This window comes from Carassius gibelio, chromosome A1, assembly GCF_023724105.1.
Source record: "Carassius gibelio isolate Cgi1373 ecotype wild population from Czech Republic chromosome A1, carGib1.2-hapl.c, whole genome shotgun sequence".
Taxonomy (NCBI): domain Eukaryota; kingdom Metazoa; phylum Chordata; class Actinopteri; order Cypriniformes; family Cyprinidae; genus Carassius; species Carassius gibelio.
The window spans coordinates 27,339,832-27,359,802 of NC_068371.1; the positions used below are offsets into that span (position 1 = coordinate 27,339,832).

Genomic DNA, 19,971 nt, shown 5'->3' on the forward strand with positions numbered 1-19,971 from the left:
TTTTGCTTTCACATTATTTGTATTTGTAAAACAGATACAATGTAACTGAAAACTTGATTTAAAAGGATTAAACCTAACACTCACAATAAGGAATTGATGAATATCTGCAGGCAGTGGTTCAAGCTTGTGTGCAATGTGACAAATGAGTCATATCCATAACAGTGATGAAAGACTGTGCACAGACAAAATATTGTAATATATTATGCAGTATAAAATATAGAACTATAATTTCTCTGGAAATTTTTCTGTGCTGTTTCATTATGAAAGTGATTTCTTTTTAAATTCTCACTTGTACCTGTGCCAAATAAATAAAAATAAAAATTGCTAAAATAGGTAATTGTTTATTTTAGTGCTTAACTCAATGCATTTAATATCTAAAATGACGTAACATCTGGAAAAATTATGGGGTTGGTTGGCACAATTTTCATTCGTCAACCCAACTACACCAGAGCCAATCCACTTTGAACAAAATGATGAGGCTTTTCTATATATATATATATATATATATATATATATATATATATATATATATATATATATATATATATATATATATACTTTAATTATTAAGAATATATATCTATGATGCTTAATTATTTTTAATAGTCATCATAAACTATTGGTTTAATGGCTTTAATAAAGATTATTGTGGTTAATGGTTTTAATGGTCATAATAAAAATTGCTATTTTCATTTATCTACTACTGCATGTATTCACTTCTTTTATTCTTGTGTAATGTGCTCATGTATAAATAAATAAATCTATTCATGTTTTTAAATCAAAGCAATGGATGGTTTAATGGCAAGCCTGTGATGTAAAAAGAAAGTGAAGCCCCAGGCATAAAAACCTTATTTACCTCCACTTTTTTGCACGATCGATAAGCCATTAAAGGTTTCCTACAACCTTAATAAGACATCCACTGAACTACACGGACCCTCTGCATGTACTGTGTGTTTATTTTCATGCCTCTAAGCTCACAAAGCACTAATTTCAGCTCAGTGAATTGGATGATGGGATAAATTCAACATCAAAGTATTAAGAGTCAAACAATTTGGTTGTAGATGCATTCGTGTTTTTTGCACTCTGCATTGGCCAAGTGGTGATTTGACAATGGATTGGAGATTGGATTTGGCTCCTAGCACCTATTGACAGTAAATGCAGAGCAGAGTCTTTAAGTAAAGTCATTTTTCCTTTAACCTTTTGATTGGACCATCATGACCCTAAGTGGTGTGCCTGAGCAAACAGAAACATAATGGGTCATGTATATATATATATATATATATATATATATATATATATATATATATATATATATATATATATATATATATATATATATATATATATATTTAAATCACATTTTTATATGCTTTTAATATACATAAATCATGAACTACTCTTTTACAATTTTAGCAAAGATAATGGTATGGTGGTAATTGACCCTTGCACCACAAGCAGCTCTGAGATTTCAAACGACAGAAAAATAAAGTTATGTAAGTTAATGTTTATTTCAAAATAAAAGCCCATTAAACTGTGGCATCACTGTTTAATGCTAGTTCCCTATTACCCAGTCATTGCACATCATGTTGTTATGTGTTACACCATCTTCTTGAAACTTCATGCAGCACTGAAGTAGCCATCTATGTTTCCTTCATCCTTAGTGCTTCTGAAATATTCAATTTGCCAAAATAAATAAATACATAAATAAAAATAAGTGGAAAAAATATAGTTATTTTTATATAGTTATAGTTTTTTTTTCTTTCCCTTAGATATTAATTACCTAGCAGTTTCTAATAATGGCAGTTTAGATCAAATAGTCTGAATGTAAGCAAATGTCTTTTCTTTGAGTGGAATGATTATTGGACATCGTTTTATTCTGAATAAAGTTGCATTATCACTTCATCAGTAATGTAATCATCATCATGATAATCATAACTGTTGTTGTTTAAAAATATTTAGAAAACATATTTCCTATACCTTGTGTTGACGTATTTGCTGTACAATAATTGATCGCATTATGTTTTCGTTCATTCGTGTTTTATTAAACTTTATAATGACTTTTATTTTGATAGAAAATTGAAGCCTGAACTATACGGACGTTGGTCCGTCACGTGTACTTTTTTTTCTGGAACACAGAAGTTGTCGGTAAGTGAAGAAGTTGTCAGTAAGTTCTTGACTGTTCGTCATTCTTGCAGACAGGCTTTGATATTTTTCATTTTTCACTATCTGTTAAGTATTAATGGCATTTAAACTTGAACAGCAATTTTTTTATTTTTTTATTCTAATTCATTCGCTTGTCACGTGACACGCTTGCTACACATAATGAAACATAAACAACTGAACGTCTCATAATTCATGATATATCTATGTGCTCCTGGATTAATCGTACACTCCTGAATATTCATTCCCTACAATTACCCATCAACAGATGATCAGGTTATTTGCTCCAAACGAGAACTGCTTTATAAACTCAGTTCATCCAGGCTTTGTTAAACTGGGATATAAACAACATGACGTTTCGAGCTGTTCAGTTTGACTTTAAACGTGTAAATGTAGCTTTTATAAAATGTATGCTTTTTTTCTCTACACGTTTAGGTATTTATTGAAGACAATGGGCCGTTTGGATGGGAAAGTGATAGTCCTTTCAGCAGCAGCACAGGGCATTGGAAAAGCTTCTGCTATAGTAACTATTAATTTTTCATCCATTTCAAAGATTTCACGTCCTCCTTACAAATCTAAAAGTTTGCTGCACTTTACTGTGGCTTATTGACAGCCCTGCATGCCACTTTGATGAATATAATAAATGGATTTACTCTGAGGGTTTACAATTGCTATGTTTTTTTCCTTTTGAATAAAAGCTCGCCATGTAAGGGCTGTCAACATGACATTTTAAGGCTGTCAAGCGTAGACGCATAATTCTTGGACACAGTAACTCTATGAAGAATGCTGAAACCAGCTTGAGGGGAGAATGTTTCTAGCCTTTGCAGCCTATTTTTCTATTTTTACAAGCATTTTTAATTTGAAAATCCTAGAATAATCGTTAAGGGGGGAAGCATAGAGTGTCTCAGATCATTTAGGCAAATTCTCTAAGAGTCAACAGCATGTTATCAGCAGAGCGCTGGAGGTGGTTAAGATGCACACCTGCTAGGTGAATACATTTCCATATCAATTGAATATTCAAATGAGTATTAAATGAGAAAAAACTACAGATTGAGGAAACACTGTAGCCCTGAGCCAGTGGGCAGATCACATTATGGGAACAAATGCCATTTAACGAATTGTCTTCAAATGAAACCTCACCAGTGGAGTATATTGAAAGTATATCTACAGCGATATCGTTGACTTGATTGCAAATAAATGCACAGACACTATTTAAACTGAACAGAGATGACATAGCTGAATTCAATGATGAACTGCCTTTAACTATCATTTTGCATTATTGAGACACTGTTTTCCAAATGAATGTTGTTCAGTGCTGTGACGCAATGTATTTTGTTTAAAGCACTATATAAATAAAGGTGATTGATTGATTGATTGAAAGTCTAGATATGGTAGGATTTTACATCGGCCCAGGCTGCTTTGTGCATTAACCCTGCTCAATTTGAGCCATAAAATTTCTGTTATCAGGAGAAATGCATTTGTTGAAAATTTTTTCATTACATTTGTCCATCTTATCGTGAAAAGCTCACATCATGTTCAGATATTGAGAAAGTTAGCAAACATCTTTCAACAGTAAGCAGTCATAGTCATGTTAATAATGCACGTTGTCGTTTACTGACTTTAACTATAGCATCATTTCAACAGGCTTTTGCCAAGGAAGGTGCCCAAGTCACTGCTACAGATATCAATGGGGAGAAACTTAAAGAGCTGGATGGCATTCCAGGTAACTCATTGACTGGCTGTGTATTGCCACCTAGTGGGATTATGTGAAACAAACTTTTATAAACATAAACAAGATTCTCATGTTGTTTCTGAGCTATTAAATTTCTGCAATCTTTATCTTAAGCTATCATATCCGATTTTGTTTTTGCAAACTGATCAGATTGAACAGATTTTTGACTATTCTAAAAATGCTAATTTGATACATTTTGAGTGACAATGATTATAAACCGTGTGCACTCCACTGATATTGGCACCTTTGGTGAATATGAGCAAAGATGGCTGTGAGAATAAATCTGCATCATTCATCCTTTTGATCTTTCATTCAGAAAAATTCATAAAACTCTAACCTGTCATTGAAGTAACGACTCCCGGCAGAAAATAATAGGCCCACAACATTAAAGATCCAGCAGTATATTTAACCATAGGCATGGGGTAATTTTTATCCCTGTTTACACCAAACCCATCCGGTGTGTGTTTTTTTTTTTTTCATATGATCATAGAAGCCAGTTCGTCTAATGTTCCAGGCATGCCTGACAACTGAATATACTGGAGTTTGTTTTTGGATGAGCGAGGAGGATTTTACTTTTATTGTAGGGGCTGTTTGATATATATATATATATATATATATATATATATATATATATATATATATATATATATATATATATGTATATATGTATATATGTATATATCTCATGTCTTTGGCCTCTCAAACTCTCCTCCTCATCGTGCATTAGGATGATGCAGACACACGTCCTCTTCCAGACTGATTTGTAACATCTTCAAATGATTGGAACTTCTTAAGTATTGCCCTAAAGGTGGATTTTCAGTGCTTTAGCTCTTTTCTTACAGCTCAACAATCTTGTTCTGCAATTCAGAACTATATTCTTTGGTTTTACTTCTTATGATGATTAAGGGAATTTGGCCTTTGTGTTCCTCAGACTTTTAATCCTGTGGAACAGGAAGTCATGGCTGGAGGATTTCATGCTCCTAGTCACTCTGGTGTTCTAAAAGTATAAAAATGAATGGGAATACAGAGATATTTTATTATTATTTCCCCCCACTTTCAATTGTCTTTATTCAGTGAAAGGTTAGAATTTTGTGAATTGTTTAATGAAAGCTTATAAAGATTCATTTTCACAATATTAGTGGAGGGCACTGTAATTTACTACTTTACTATAATTTACAACATATGCTTTAAAATTGTACTATATATATATATATGTGTGTGTGTGTGTGTGTATATATATATATATATGTGTGTGTGTGTGTGTGTGTGTGTGTTTTTTGTAAATCATAATACATTTTCTTTCAGGATTCTTTCATGAATAGAAAGATTAAAAGAACATTTATTTGAAATATAAATTTGTTGTGACTTTAAACATGTCTTTACTGTCACTGTTGAATAATGGTGGTGTTTACAAAATCATATTGATTGTTTTTGTTTGATTGATTTAATTCAGTTGTTATTGAACTCAAATCCTAACTTTAGTGATGGACATCTGGTCCATGTGTTTGCTTTTTAATTTAATTATCTTTGATCTTTGAGCATGTTTATATAAGATTTTTTTCTACAAAAGGGGTTTCAAAGTCTTTTGGGCCTTTTTTATCCTCCCTTTTCATACTGCCCTGCTTTGCCACATAATCCCATTATTTTGAAAACAAATTGCTTTAGTTCAAAGGTGTTTCTCTTCTCAGGCTTCTGTATGCTCTTTTGAATCCTGGAAAGTTCTTTTATTCCCACATTATTATTTTTTTATTTTTTATTTTTTTATTTTTTTTTAGGGATCAAAACCAAAGTTGTCGATGTTACCAAGAAAGACCAAGTGGAGGCCCTGGCCAAGGACTTTGACTATGTGGATGTGCTCTTCAATGTTGCTGGGTTTGTATTTCTCATTTAAATCAATGCTTGAAGCCATATAGACACACAAAAATGGAATGTTGTACAGCATTTCTGTTTGTTGTCTATCCTGCCTAGTTTTACCTTTCAGAAATCACATTTCAGAACACATGGCACAAAAGCTTGAGTTTATTTCATTTTTGGGTGAACTGTTCATTTAACGCACACACACTCTCTCTCATTACTCTTTTTTTTTTTTTTTTGGCACAGATTTGTCCATCATGGCTCAATACTGGACTGTGAGGAATCCGATTGGGACTTTACTATGAACGTGAATGTCCGCAGCATGTACCTGATGATCAAGGCCTTCCTGCCTAAGGTCATCTTGTCCTTCTCCTGTCTAGGATTATTCCAGAACACCTTAAGATACTACTTCTTTTTCCCATTATCCCTGGAAGAGACCTTCATGTTTAAAGATTATATTTTCATACCCATCCTTTTTGTTCTTTGGGTTTATAGCACAAAACAGATGCCTATCATGCGGTTTACTACTTAATCCCTGTGATATCATATATGTACTCAAATGCTTTCCAGATATTGTTGTTGTTTGGGTATTTTTAATGAAATATAAATGTCAGTCAAATAAGTATAATTTTTATTAGGGCTGCACGATTAATCACATGCAATTGTAATGCGTGTCTCTTTAGTAAAACTGGTTCTGTGATTAGTACTAAATATCCATTACCTGCTTTCACCTGCTTTTTGAGTTTTTAATATGCTGATTTGGTGCTAAAGTAAAACTTCAATTATCATTATTAATGTTGAAAACATATATATTTTTCAAGATTCTTTGATTAGTGGAAATTACAGAATAACATTTGTACATTTTGTAACATTATAAATGTCTTTACTGTCACTGTGGATCAATTTAATGCACCCATGCTGAAAAATACTTGAAGAAAAAAAAAAAACGTATTGAACTTTTGAACGGTACTTTACATCTGGCGATATTATCAGCATGGGATCCATGACAGCTACATGAATGTAATAATCCTGCTGTCTGTTTTGAAGTACATTACTTTAACCAGTCTGCCCATTTTAATTGATTTCCCTTATATCCATATAGATGCTGGCTCGTAAATCTGGAAATATCATCAATATGGCATCTGTGGCATCTAGTATCAAAGGTAAAATATTTATATTCTGTTGCAACCTATTTGCATTTTCATGCTGAATTATAAATGGTCTGCTGTAATACATCACGTTGTATATCAAGATTTGGCCCTTTGCTCTTAATTACATGTGATGACTGACATTGTTCCATGTAGCTCTTGGCATTATCCCCATTATCTCCAGTTTGGCTGATGGTAAAATTGGATAAATGCCAGGTCAGGTGAAGTTTGCCCTCTCCTAATTGCTTCTCCTTAATTACATGTCCAGGAGTTGTGAACCGATGTGTCTACAGCACGTCTAAAGCTGCCATCATTGGACTGACCAAATCAGTGGCAGCTGATTTCCTGGAGCAAGGAATCCGCTGTAATTGTATCTGCCCTGGTATGCTACTTTACTGATTAGTTTCCTATATTAACTTAAGTCCCTTTAACATACCGAAAACATCCCTGTACCTAATGAGTATATGAGTCATTTTGCTTCTTTTAACCTTTACAGGAACTGTAGATACACCATCATTACGACAGAGAATTCAGGACAGACCTGATCCAGAACAGGTACTGCTTCCATTACCAAGACATTGCACTATACAGCCAAGTAACCTGAAGCTGCTTGCCTAATTTATTTTCTTAGTTTTTCTCAAAATGCAAAACTCTTTTAGAGCTTTCAGGGAAGACAACTAACAACTAACTGAAGCACAGCTAGAGATGAGCAATTATAGAGAAGCTTGTGCTGCTCTGAGTGAAAGTTAATGAGGCTTGAATTTATATTATACACAAGTTGAAGTCATGCAACAGAAGCAAATGTAAAAAAACAACTATATATATATATATATATATATATATATACACACACACACACTTTTATTCCTTTTTTATTTGTTATCTTTCATCTCAGGCTTTTAAAGACTTTATGGCCAGACAGAAGAGTGGTAGATTGTGCACTGCAGAAGAAGTGGCACATCTGTGTGTGTACTTGGCCTCAGATGAGGTGAGTCTTCAACCATTGTATATATTTTTTTCTGTATCATTTAAAATACATCATGTAGTACTGAAAAGGGGTGTTGCTGTTTAAGCAGTTCTCTTGGATTAAAAATATAGTTGGATGTCTAAAATTAATAGAACAATTTTTATTCCTGCAGTCTGCCTATGTAACAGGAACCGAAGCCATCATTGATGGAGGATGGAGACTCTGAGGATGTTTTGTTTAATTTATGAAATAACCTTTAACATGCACACAGTTTGACCTCCAGAGAAACATAGTCACTGATTTTCTTTATCTTTAAAACTTTAATGCTGCAATGGTGCTCTTGATCGTTCTTTCTTACTTTCTTTTCATTCCTGGCCACTGATGTAAAAATTGTGGATGCCATTGCCAAGCTCACTTATTGCACAACCTGTCATCCAATCTTCACCTTTGGTTTAAAGATAAATTGATTTAAATAATTATAACATGCCAAATGTAATCAACATTTTGGGGGGAATTAATGTCTTCTATTAGACAAATTCATAAATAAAGGTTGAGAAACAATGTTTTTAAACTGAAACCTTGCATCAAAACAATGAGTATTTTAAAACAGTAAGCCTTTAAACTTGGGTGAGACCGGAATCCTCGCACATAAAATAATGTGGATAAAGCATTAAACATTGTGGATGCTGCAATATTATGTGATCGTGATAAACCATAGACTAGGCTCTTGCCTCCCGACGTCTTGTGATTGGACAGTTGCTGTAAGATCTAGCCAATCACTCCACAGGAGGTGGGACTTGTCAGAACGGGTTGGGAAAAATAGCACAGCTTGAACCGGATTGGACCTTTCTATTATTAGGGTTGGACCGGACGTACGGTTAAACGATATTCCAGCTGTCATTTTAACACTTCCGGATGCCTTTTACCGGCTAAAAGACTTGTTGTTTAAATCTGTCCGCGCATTCTGTGATCAAGCGGTGAAATGTTCAGTATTTTTGTTTATTGTATCTGTAAATCTTAGCACATGTCGTTCAGTCACTCGCTGACAGATACTTCCGCATGAGATATGATGGCATTATCGATTAAAGCTAAGATTGTTAGTTTCATTATTTCATGTCAGGTAGGCTAATTGATTTATCATAACAAAAACTATACTCATCACACAGAAAAGGCAATGTCTGGATCAAAAACAAACAAGATACAAGGACAGACTTTTACTATAGACGATGCTGTAAATAAGAACACCTGGACTAAGAACACTGTGATCTCAGTAATGCTATTCAGTGAGTTATTTACTACAGAGACCATATGCTACGCTCTCTTCAGTCTAGTGAAGAAGCACCATATGGCCCAGGCGTCTCGTTTAGTACGCTCACAATCCGATTAACCTGTTGAATAAACCAGTCGGTCTCTTTTCTACTATTCGTGTTATTTCCTCTTTGAAGTTAATAGATAGGCGGACTCTGTAATCGCGATTTATATTAACAGACGGAGAGTTGATAGACTCTATGCTATGATCGCGTGCGATGGCTAGAAGACTCGAGCTTGGATGAAGCAGAACTTCGGTGCCATGGAGGATGCTCAGTCCAGACCCCACTCAGAGCCCTCCTCTCACTCTCAGAGGACTGAGGATGCAGCCTGCGGCTTGGGAAATCATGCTGAAGTAGGTTATTAGTGAGAATCTCCCACTTTATGCTGGTTTTGTCTATATTATTTCAATATTGGTTCTATATAAAGTTGCCTTTATTGATGTTACAGTATGTAGCTAAAAGGTCTCAAGCCTTAATGGACAATATAAAAGTTTTAACACTATAAAATATCGTTAATTTACAAATTAACAAACATTTAAATGCTTTATCGAGTACATAGAGTCAGTAGTACATTCAGATATAATAAAATACACTGAGAGATCTGAGACTATTTCACATTCTTTAATTTAATAATAAAAAAGCTTCATTTAAAAAAATGTGTTACTTTATATATATATATATATATATATATATATATATATATATATATATATATATATATATATTTTTTTTTTTTTTTTTTTTTTTTTCAACCTCCCACTCAAACTTTCTGCTATGTCATCAGTCACAAAACTATAGACTGCTACCAGTCAATCAAACCCATGTGCCAAAGTGGAATAGAATCTGCATCTGACATTAAATTAAATTACATTTATGCATTTAGCAGACACTTTTATCCAAAGCGACTTACAGTGCATTCAGGCTATCAATTTTTACCTATCATGTTTTCCATGTTGACATGACTTTTATGTTTATTTGTCTTTTTTACTGCTGCTCATGTACATACATGTATGTACACAAAAATGGCATAACACTAATAGAGCATAGTAATCTCTGCAAACTCTAGAGGGCTGCAATATTATAACAAAATCATTGTTTTATATAGTAATAATGATTATTTCTCTAGTAGACATTCATAGTAACCATTTTCTATTTTAATATTAGTTAATTTATAATTTCTGTGATAGCAAAACTGAATTTCCAGCAGATACTTCAGGAAATTATTCTAATGTTATTTTAAATTGTAATAATATTTCACAATGTTATTGACTATACTGTATTTTTGATAAAATAAATGATAGCATAAGAGACTTAAAAAAACTTTTTCTTTCTTTCTTTCTTTCTTTCTTTCTTTCTTTCCATTCAAATAGGTATAGTCTCAGATATATGGACATTTTTTTTTTTTTTTGCCAATTTAGATTTTGCTGCAAAGATCACTGCTCCTCTCTTCACTCTTCTTTTTCTCCAGCAGCATCACCTTACTGTCAGTCAGACAGTCCTGGTGGTTCCAAAGCGCTCCGAGAGCCCAAGTCTGACTGAAGAGACGATTTATGTCCCTCGACTGGTGTCTTCAGTTGATGCTTATACAAACACAGACCCTCCGTACAAATGCTGCCCATGGCTGCGCAGACTATGTCCGTGTCCACCCAGAGGCCTGCTAGCTACCATTATCACCAAAGGTTAGAAAAGTTGCAATGATCTTCTAAAACCTAACTATAGAAATTACATGTACTCTACCCTTCAGATGTTTGGGGTTGGTAAGATTTTCTGCTCACCAAGACTGCATTTATTTGATCTAAAATACATTAATATTATGAAATGTTATTACTATTTAATATACCTTTTTTTATCCTAATATATTTTAAAATGTTATTTATTCCTGTGAACACAGTATCTGTTTGTTATTGTCCCCTTTGTAGTGTCCATGGCTGCAGTGCTCTTTGGGGTTGTGTGGTCCATTACAGAGAAGGAATGTCTTCCTGGCGGAAACCTTTTTGGCATCGTGACCCTGTTTATTTGTTCTGTAGCCGGGGGAAAGCTGTTTGGATGCATACGCTTTCCAAATGTGCCACCTTTACCTCCACTACTTGGTATGAGCAATTTCTGAAAACAATAAGGTGTGGTTACATTAGTGAAATCATGCGTGCAAAAAAACTTTGACTGTTGTTAATGTTAACAATGTAGTGATTTGTAAAGCAATGCTTGCACACAGCACAGTTTTCTGTTGGTCGGCATGGAAGTTCACATGACTGAATCGAACTTGAGCGAAATCTGCATATGGAACTTTTTTGATTGCTATCGCCCATGTCATGAAATTTCAGTGAAAAGGGAAGAAAATAATGTCTCTGTTTGGGATGGAATGCAATATGTATGGCACAGTACATACTGTATTCTAGCTTTTATGTTTAAAAATATATAACCATTATACTATTTCTGTAATGATTACAAAAAATAGCCCTAAATATGAAGTCATTCTGATGGTAACTTCAACAAGAACCTTAATTTTGAACTTCTTATTCTAATTCATTGCAAGTGTTAAATTGTTTTGATACTAATGTAATCTACTGTTCAAAAATGTTTCTATTTAGTAATTTATATTTCTGTTCAGCAACGAAACATTCAATTGATCAAAAGTAAGAGTAAAGCACATTTTTATTGTTACAGGGATTTTCATTTCAAATAAATGCTATTCTTTTGAACTTTGTTGTTTTTTTTTGACAATAAGCTAAATGTTTCTTGACCACCTTTAGCATATTAGAATCACAGAAAAAATATACATTTAAAATATGTTCAAATTGAAAACATTTTAAATTGTAAAAAATATTTAACAATATTGCTGTATTTTCTAATGCAGTAATATAGCATTTTATATGATCAAATGAATTCAGCCTTGATCTATGGCCATAAGAGACTTCTTACTGCCTCCAAACTTTTGAACAGTAGTGTATAATTGAATTTTCCCACAGCGCTGTTATTTCTTCGTTTATTTCCCAGAGTGGTCAGTTTCACTGTCAGTGTGAGAAGTGTAAAGTTCTGTTTGTGTTGTTCAGTTCTGTTGTTTTCTCTGCGTGTGTCCGCAGGCATGCTGCTGGCAGGGTTCATCCTCAGAAACATCCCTGTGGTGACAGATGCGGTTTACATTGATGTTAGATGGTCTGCTTCTCTGAGGAACATCGCACTGGGTGTTATTCTGGTCAAGGCTGGGCTGGAATTAGATGGCAAGGTATGAAACCCCACCGACCCCTGGAGAGTTACACCAAAAACATTGTTGCTAACCCGAGAGGATGTGCCTTCATGTTCTTTAGAATTCTCTTTCAACCAAACACCATATTGTTTTTTTGATTTCCAGTTTCATTTCACAAAGGCTTTTCACTTAAATGAAGACTGTATGAAAAATGAGTTTACATTTTGTTGTAATATATTGCTTTAATGTGTATTTCAGGCTCTGAAGAAGCTGAAAGCTGTGTGTCTGCGTTTGTCCATGTGCCCTCTCACTTTCGAGGCAACCACTATGGCTGTGATCGCCTATTTAATACTGGGTCTTCCATGGGTCTGGGGCTTTATTTTAGGGTAAACCACTGATTTTGATAAGACAAGAACCTCTCTGAAATGTCTACTGCTACCAACCTTATTACTGCCGTTTCTGCTCGGTAGGTTTGTTCTTGGGGCCGTTTCTCCAGCTGTTGTGGTTCCGTCAATGCTGCTTCTGCATAAGGAAGGATACGGTTTAGAGCAGGGTATACCTACTCTTCTCATGGCAGCATGCAGCGTTGATGACATCATCGCCATTACCTGCTTCACCACCTGCTTGGGTATAGCCTTTTCTACAGGTATGCCAAAAGATATCTAAAAGGTAGCAAATACACAGTATGTTTCTAAAATAAAGTGATAACTGAGAGATCAGTGGCAACATTGGCGCCAAGTCAGCTGACACTGGATTGAACGTTCATTTGGATTGCGATATCAATAACTAACCAGCCTGACAGAGCAATTCAAAATGTGTTTACATAAATGGAAGACGTCTAGGATAGAATACATTGTGCTAAATTCTAAATTTTTTTTTTTTTTTTTATATCAAATTAAAATCTCTTAAAAAACAGACCACCCTTTTAATAGTGTTTGTATATGAATTATTACATTTTGTATATTAACACATGCAATTGAAGTTTTTCAATTTATTACTATTTATTCAATTTTAGATTTTTATTTTGTAGGGATCTTTCTCCAGGATTTATGGACTTCCTTGGTGTCAGTGGTCTCATTTTATATTAGTGGTCTTTCTGTCGCCCTCTGCAGGCAGCGTGTGGTTAAATGTGCTGAGGGGACCGCTGGAGGTATTAGGTGGCGCGGCCGCTGGTGTGGCTTTAGGGTACTTTCTACGTTACTTCCCCAGCAGAGACCAGGTACGTGAGCTACAACTTTGTTTGAAATGTACATGTTGAGATCCAAAAATGTATGTAGTCAGGGGAACAGTTTCCGAGGTTGTTGTTGATTTGTGTCTTTTATCTTACCACGCAGGGAAATCTCGTGCTGAAGCGTTCCTTCCTGTTGTTGGGGCTGGCCGTGTTTGCTTTGTTTGGCTGTAACGTGGCTGGGATTCCTGGCGCAGGAGGTCTCTGTGCGCTGGTGCTGACGTTTGTGGCTGGAATAGGCTGGGGGAAAGCTAAGGTCTGAATCCCTCCTGCCTAGCACACTAGGGATGTGCGTGACTAGTCAACTAAATGTTGATTATTATTTACAAAGGCTACATTTTAGACCCACATTGTTTAATCAATGTATAATTGAAAAAAAGTGTATATCTGGAGCGGAAAACTAAATTATTGTTTTTGCTCAGACCTAATATGCATTCATTTTCTCTGTGTCAGTACTAATAGATCGTTCTCCCTGTTTTTTTCTCAGATCACGTGTCTAATTTGAATGTGTTTCAGGCTCCAGTGGAAGCGGTGGTGGAGAGGTTTTGGCACGTGTTCCAGCCCCTTCTCTTTGGTCTCATCGGTGCGGAGGTTATCGTTACATCTTTGGAGGTCACGACTGTGTGTGAGTCTCATACTCCCAGTTCGTCAATTCCCTTTTGTCACGTTACAGTAAAATAGCTGATGAAGTTCATCATCTCAAATGTAATGTGTCCTCAGTTCTGGGTATAGCAGCCCTGTTCATCGCACTCACGGTACGCCTGCTTATCACTTTTGTTGTGGTACTGCGAGCCGGCTTTAACCTGAAAGAGAAAGTCTTCATCGCTCTAGCCTGGATGCCTAAAGCAACAGTACAGGTATACTTCTCGAGTCTAACAAATAGACCTTTTGCTTTACTGTGCCTTTATCTTTTACTCAGTCCTTCTATGTATTTTAGACATGTGTGAGTTAAATGGCAAAAAAAATGAAATGCATATGAGATTCTTATGAATGCTGTGTGACTGGTTTCAGGCTGCGATAGGCTCTACAGCTCTGGACATGGCGCGCTCCAAGAATGACCTTGAGCTGCAGAAGTACGGCATGGACGTCCTGACTGTGGCGGTGCTGTCCATTCTCATCACTGCTCCTATTGGAGCGCTCCTCATCAGTCTGCTCGGTCCTCGACTCCTGCGGAAACCAAAGAACCCTGAGTGGGGTGAGAAACATATACAACCTAGTGAGCTGCCTACCTAGGCTACATTTTTAGGAATCACTGGCAGGATTCTAAAGTCAGAGTTGGCACAAAAATGTAGCTTAGCAACATGAACATTAGTCGCTCTTACATGAGAAGTGCTAAATGTGAGGTATGCATGAAACCGCATTAAGGGTCCGATCTAAACTGCATAGCTGTGCGAATGATACTAGATTTCTGCAAGTGTCTTGCCACCAGAAATAAATGGATAGCAGCCAATCGATTCTGATAAACATGCGACATGAGATGAACATGGAGATGCGTCACCACTGCTTGCTGAATTTGCATGCTAGCAGGTCACCCTTTGTCCTTTTTCACTCTGTGTTTGTTTTATTGTTTGTACAGTGCTGGTTATTGCACTTTGCTAATGTGTTAAAAAAACACAAGATGTTTCAGCTTCTATGACTTAACCAGTAGATTCAGTTTGCTTCAAATACATAAACCTGCTTTGTGTGAAAATATGAATTAGCCCTTCTTAAGGAAATCTCTCTGACATTTGCATGGTACTATAATTTTTTACTGTGTTTAATGAATGTGTATGCTTGTGTTTCTTGTCATTTTCTGAACTGTAGCTGTCAGTCAAGGCGCTTTATCTGCATCAGAGACCCCGATGACATTCGAGAGTGCCCTGTGATGTGTCTGGAATGCATCTGGGAAGTGACAACCCGACATCCAAGGCTGCTGGTTATCCTTTTGGTTTTCAAACTGGATTCTCGAACTCATTGCTGCGAGCCACTGAAGTCAGACTGCAAAAGTGGGAGATGCTTTTCAAATGAAGGAGCCCAACTCTCATTTTTTACCTTCCAAGGTGGATGAACACTATTATTTTTTTCTAACTGGCTTATGTTTGGGTTGATAGTATTTCTTGGATAAGATATATATATTACAGATGAGTCTGCAGTAGTCGTGTAGTGGTCAGTGCTGTCATGACTATGTTCGTAATGGAATACTAGCTTACTACTTACTGAGCACTGTTCAGCGTATACTGTATACAGCCTTCTATATTTTTATATTTATATGCACAGCTTGTCTTATAATATGTCAACGTCCTCTGCCTTTAGAAAAACTATATATGTATTTTATGATTATGATTCCTTATATAATGTGTAAATACATTCTTAAAGTATACAGATATTAGGCTTACACTGTAAGTGGCATGAACTAAAAAGACAACGATATCATTATGCTATTATGACATCATAATACCTGATGCTGATTCATCTAAATAAAAAAAAACATTTAACATTCTAAACAAATAGTGAGGCTAGAAAAAGAGGTTTCTTTTGACTCACATCAGCATGGAACTGGAAGGTCAAGTTGAGTATGTTACAGGATAAGAGTATTTCATTTTGGCAAATGTAGTTTATCCCAGTATTCTACATACTGCAGTAATAGTAGGACAAGTATGTGTAGTAACTATTCCGAACACAGTCATGGATCTGCATTCTGAGATTGATCAGTGTTTTTGCAGGGATCTTGTCAGCCTTGTTACACATGCAGTCAAATACTGCTGTAAAAATGGTTACATTCTGTGTTTACAGTGGATTTTTTATTTTATTTATTAGTATGACAGTATGATTAGTAGAATGACAGCCTAGATTTACCTCGCCATTGCACAGTTTGTCATGTTACTTTCCATGAACCGTATTTATTATTATTTTTTTCCTTATGATCGTTTTCATGAAATGTGTATTTGAATGTTCTATAGAATCATGGGAAAGGTAATTGGTGATATAACTTATTTTGTGAATAGTATTAGTGGTTTATGTTTACTGCTTGAAATTTACAAGGTTTTGTGTTGTGATGTGTTACAGTAGTTGTAATGATTCATGCAGTAACTGTTAATATAAGCAATTAAATGACTATTCTTAAGAACTTGATTTCTATGGTGTATGTGTAGTCTATTTGAAGATGTATGGCTGCAGAAAATGAAAGACATTTGCCTTTTTAGTAAACGAAAGGCAAAACCCCCTGTTCATATTTGAAAGCATATCTTTTTATATTATCTAATGCAAATCAGATGCAAAGAGGCAGCACTGTTACTTTCTGAGAAGACATTTCAAGCATCGTGTGGTAGAGTTACACCATTGTGTGGTTAAGAAAAAGTACACAAAAGAAACAGAAACTTGGAACAAACAAGCAGACTGTTAGCATGGCATCACATATCCGCCACTCACACTTATTTATTAAAACAGCAGATAATACGCAAAACAAAAACAGCATTTAGAGTTGAAAAAATCAGGGATGTAAAATAAGTTGGTTACCTTTTATTTTATAAAAGTCATTTGGCACATACCAGTTACCATACATACATGTAACTTTTATGAAAACACTTATGAACAGAAGCCATCAAATATGAAACGTGGCAAAAAAAAAAAAAAAAAAACGAAACAAGGGATTGTCAAACTATTTTGAATAGCAATGAATGCACCGGTATTATGAATTGTAATTGTCGCAGCATGTTGGTTCAGCTGGAAGTAAAAAAAGAGGCCACATTTCTTTGTTACATTATGATAAATATTGTAATATATGAATAATGTATAACAAAAGCTCTGACCAAAGCTTTTGTTATAATCAAATGCAATGTGAAATGGCTACGTACGCAAACACTAGTCAAGTTTAGTATCCAGCACTTGGAAACTTTAAAATAATTTAGCAGGCATTATACAACTCTTGTCGGCTTAGGAATAATTCTGCATAATAAGCAAATAAGTAAAAACAACAAAAACTAATCCCAATAAATGTACTTCACATTGAAAAGTTGAAAGAATTTGATTTTTCGTGTGGTCTCATAAAAACGTTTTATCACATGACAATAAAACAGGAAAAGTAAAAGGCAACGTAACGTTCAAACTGAATCTAGATACAGATTAAGAATAGAAAAGACAGTCTTCATGGCTACAAAGACTGATCGGTGACGATAATCGCCATTCTCCCTTATGGCCAAGGTATATTGCACACAAAAATCTACTATATTTGCCAAGTATAAAAAAAGTAAACACACCAGAGCATTTTAACAAAAAGTAATCAATATAATAAATCGGTGACACTTTACAATAAGGTTCATTAGTTAACTTGATTTATCTACTTTAGTTAGCATGAACTAAGAATGAAGAATACTTCTACGCCATTTTATGAATCTTAGTAGATGTTAATTCCAACATTTACTAATGCAATGTTAAAATCAATGTTGTGCTTGTTTACATTAGTTAATAAAGATTAACGAACAGTGAACAACTGTATGTTCATCTAGTAACATTGTTTATTAATCTTTGTCAATGCAATAAATGTATTGTTCATTGTGAGTTCATGTTAGTTAATACATTACATGAACTAATGGAAACTTACTGTAAAGTATTTACCAATTTATCTATCAGATCAACCACGATTTCTTGAGGATTACAGTCAAAATTGAGAGCTCTAGGTGTCTCGATACCACAATCAAAAGTTGGAAATAGTTTTGGGTAAGTACAACAAACTAAATTACAGCAGGTTTTTCAGTGGAGAAAATATGTTTTTAATATGGGCCAAAGCAGGAGGGCTACAGAGTTTTCTTCTTGAGAATAAGTGGACCAACGTTGTCTCCTGTCAGTTCGTTATGCTTTATGTGCGATTTATCGCAAACGGGAAACTGCAAGATAAGAAAGAACAAATTTAGCGCTGATAGAGAGAGTAGTTCTTAGGCACCCTGAGGCTTTTGACAAAAATGACACTTAGATATAGGAAGTAGAAAAAAAAAAATAATAATTCCCCCCTTGTTTCTAACATGTATGTTATTGGTTTCACTAGAAAAAAATAAACTTTATGGGGACATATATTTTCTTATAATACTTTTTTCCCTCTTTGATTGAAATATAATGTTCTTATTTTTTTGGTGCCAATAAGTCCCAATTCATCATGATTTTCTGTAAAGCTGCTCAAAACACTGTATTGTGAAAAGCGTTATACATAATTTGACTTGACTTTGGTTCTGTTATAGTATATGTTCATAGTACATTGATCTGCTTTACAGTTTCTCATGATATGACCCATTTAAAATCATTTTAAATCTACAAAAACATATTCTCTGTATTTTTCCTCCTACCGTTTTAGATCGCCAGCATCGGCAGTAGCAAACATTTGGAGTCCTCAGGTCCTCTATGTCGATCTCATTCACCACTTTAGGGTTTTCTTTTTGGATCTTCAGATTTATTAGACTGTCTCTTTGCTTTTGCTTTTTAGGTAGGAAGGGCCGGATGGTCAGATAACCCAACAGAGCTAATATCCCCAATAAGGGTAGGAGCCGCAACCACTCTGAAACTGAGACACGACCAACAGTCATCATAGAGTTTAGATTGGACACTGAATTATCACAATGAATCTTCACAATCCACTCAGTGAGGGATCATCTACTCACTGTGATAAGTGTCAGATAAAGTAATATCCAATGATCAACACACTTAAAGTACTTACAGACATGTGCCTTAGTGATAATTAACCTGTCATGAACTACTGATGGTGGGTTAATTTAGGTGTCTGTACAGACTACTTTAACACATTTACAGATGCAAATAGTTCTGCGTTTATTGTGCCATCTTTTCTAATACTATCATAAAGAAAAGCATGCTGTCAGATGCTCTGCGTATTTTGTTCTTCACATCTTCTTAGACATAAACTCACTGGTGTGGATATTTTGTATTTCAAAGTAGAACCACTTGTGCAATGCATCTTTAGTGTCTTCTCAAGAATTTTCATGTTAGATGGAATATCATTAAAACTTTCATTTCCCCCCTCCAACCAGTTAATTAGCGTTTAACAGACGGAAAACCGAGACAATTACATCGCTCTTTGTATGCAGGCATACTTTCCACCTACGCTTGTGGCATACTGTATGCTGAAACACATACCTGTGAGACTCGCAAAGCCGCCGATTGTATCTGGAATGGGTAGTTTCTTGAGGTAGGTTGGAAGTTGCGTTTTGATCATCTTGGAGATAGTTTCTAACACCATCTTGAATGACTTTCAGCGCTTCTAATTGAGAGACACAGCAGGATATTTCCTGGGACATTCTACGTCACTTGCGTAATCGGTCGGTCGATGAAGTGGGGCTCCTCAAGGCTGGAAGAATATACGTAGCTGTGACCGTGAATAAGCGTAAGTGCTCGACGCGCAGTGAAA

General features: G+C 35.2%; 3 protein-coding genes across 5 annotated transcripts; 2 read left to right on the top strand and 1 right to left on the bottom strand.

The window, feature by feature from the left end:
• Nucleotides 1-2,082: 2,082 nt before the first annotated feature.
• bdh2 (3-hydroxybutyrate dehydrogenase, type 2) lies at nucleotides 2,083-8,438 on the top strand. 2 transcript variants are annotated; one of them, XM_052602705.1, is made up of 10 exons: nucleotides 2,083-2,145; nucleotides 2,596-2,683; nucleotides 3,805-3,883; nucleotides 5,668-5,764; nucleotides 5,993-6,101; nucleotides 6,849-6,909; nucleotides 7,163-7,276; nucleotides 7,391-7,449; nucleotides 7,790-7,882; nucleotides 8,034-8,438. In XM_052602705.1, exons 2-10 carry the CDS (start codon nucleotides 2,612-2,614, stop codon nucleotides 8,085-8,087), a joined length of 738 nt encoding a protein of 245 aa, XP_052458665.1. In that variant the 5' UTR covers nucleotides 2,083-2,145; nucleotides 2,596-2,611; the 3' UTR covers nucleotides 8,088-8,438. The 2 variants fall into 2 exon arrangements, with proteins under 2 accessions (XP_052458665.1, XP_052458674.1); XM_052602714.1 differs by having other exon boundaries at nucleotides 2,143-2,164.
• Nucleotides 8,439-8,712: 274 nt separating this feature from the next.
• Nucleotides 8,713-16,694, top strand: LOC128017317 (sodium/hydrogen exchanger 9B2). Of its 2 annotated transcripts, none has more exons than XM_052602651.1 (12): nucleotides 8,713-9,524; nucleotides 10,640-10,850; nucleotides 11,091-11,261; nucleotides 12,252-12,394; nucleotides 12,614-12,741; nucleotides 12,826-13,001; nucleotides 13,468-13,574; nucleotides 13,690-13,839; nucleotides 14,100-14,208; nucleotides 14,304-14,440; nucleotides 14,595-14,778; nucleotides 15,387-16,694. In XM_052602651.1, exons 1-12 carry the CDS (start codon nucleotides 9,411-9,413, stop codon nucleotides 15,446-15,448), a joined length of 1,692 nt encoding a protein of 563 aa, XP_052458611.1. In that variant the 5' UTR covers nucleotides 8,713-9,410; the 3' UTR covers nucleotides 15,449-16,694. The 2 variants fall into 2 exon arrangements, with proteins under 2 accessions (XP_052458611.1, XP_052458621.1); XM_052602661.1 differs by having other exon boundaries at nucleotides 8,714-9,524; nucleotides 10,643-10,850.
• A 262-nt stretch (nucleotides 16,695-16,956) lies between these two features.
• LOC128017368 (CDGSH iron-sulfur domain-containing protein 2-like) lies at nucleotides 16,957-19,914 on the bottom strand. The gene is made up of 3 exons (XM_052602735.1): nucleotides 19,701-19,914; nucleotides 18,899-19,113; nucleotides 16,957-18,445 (listed from the first exon to the last, which is right to left on the bottom strand). The coding sequence occupies exons 1-3, from the start codon at nucleotides 19,801-19,803 to the stop codon at nucleotides 18,356-18,358; spliced, it is 408 nt and encodes a 135-aa protein (XP_052458695.1). The 5' UTR covers nucleotides 19,804-19,914; the 3' UTR covers nucleotides 16,957-18,355.
• Between the last annotated feature and the right edge of the window lie 57 nt (nucleotides 19,915-19,971).

Bases quoted from the DNA above. Each gene is read 5' to 3' on its own strand.
- LOC128017317 (XM_052602651.1), top strand. From the start codon at position 9,411: ATGAAGCAGAACTTCGGTGCCATGGAGGATGCTCAGTCCAGACCCCAC. The intron at 12,742-12,825 runs GTAAACCACTGA...TCTGCTCGGTAG, and splicing joins GTCTGGGGCTTTATTTTAGG to GTTTGTTCTTGGGGCCGTTT. The intron at 14,441-14,594 runs GTATACTTCTCG...GACTGGTTTCAG, and splicing joins TGCCTAAAGCAACAGTACAG to GCTGCGATAGGCTCTACAGC.
- LOC128017368 (XM_052602735.1), bottom strand. From the start codon at position 19,803: ATGGTGTTAGAAACTATCTCCAAGATGATCAAAACGCAACTTCCAACC. The intron at 19,114-19,700 runs GTATGTGTTTCA...GTCGTGTCTCAG, and splicing joins CGGCTTTGCGAGTCTCACAG to TTTCAGAGTGGTTGCGGCTC. The intron at 18,446-18,898 runs GTAGGAGGAAAA...CTTATCTTGCAG, and splicing joins GATGCTGGCGATCTAAAACG to TTTCCCGTTTGCGATAAATC.
- bdh2 (XM_052602705.1), top strand. From the start codon at position 2,612: ATGGGCCGTTTGGATGGGAAAGTGATAGTCCTTTCAGCAGCAGCACAG. The intron at 7,277-7,390 runs GTATGCTACTTT...TAACCTTTACAG, and splicing joins CTGTAATTGTATCTGCCCTG to GAACTGTAGATACACCATCA. The intron at 7,450-7,789 runs GTACTGCTTCCA...CTTTCATCTCAG, and splicing joins ACAGACCTGATCCAGAACAG to GCTTTTAAAGACTTTATGGC.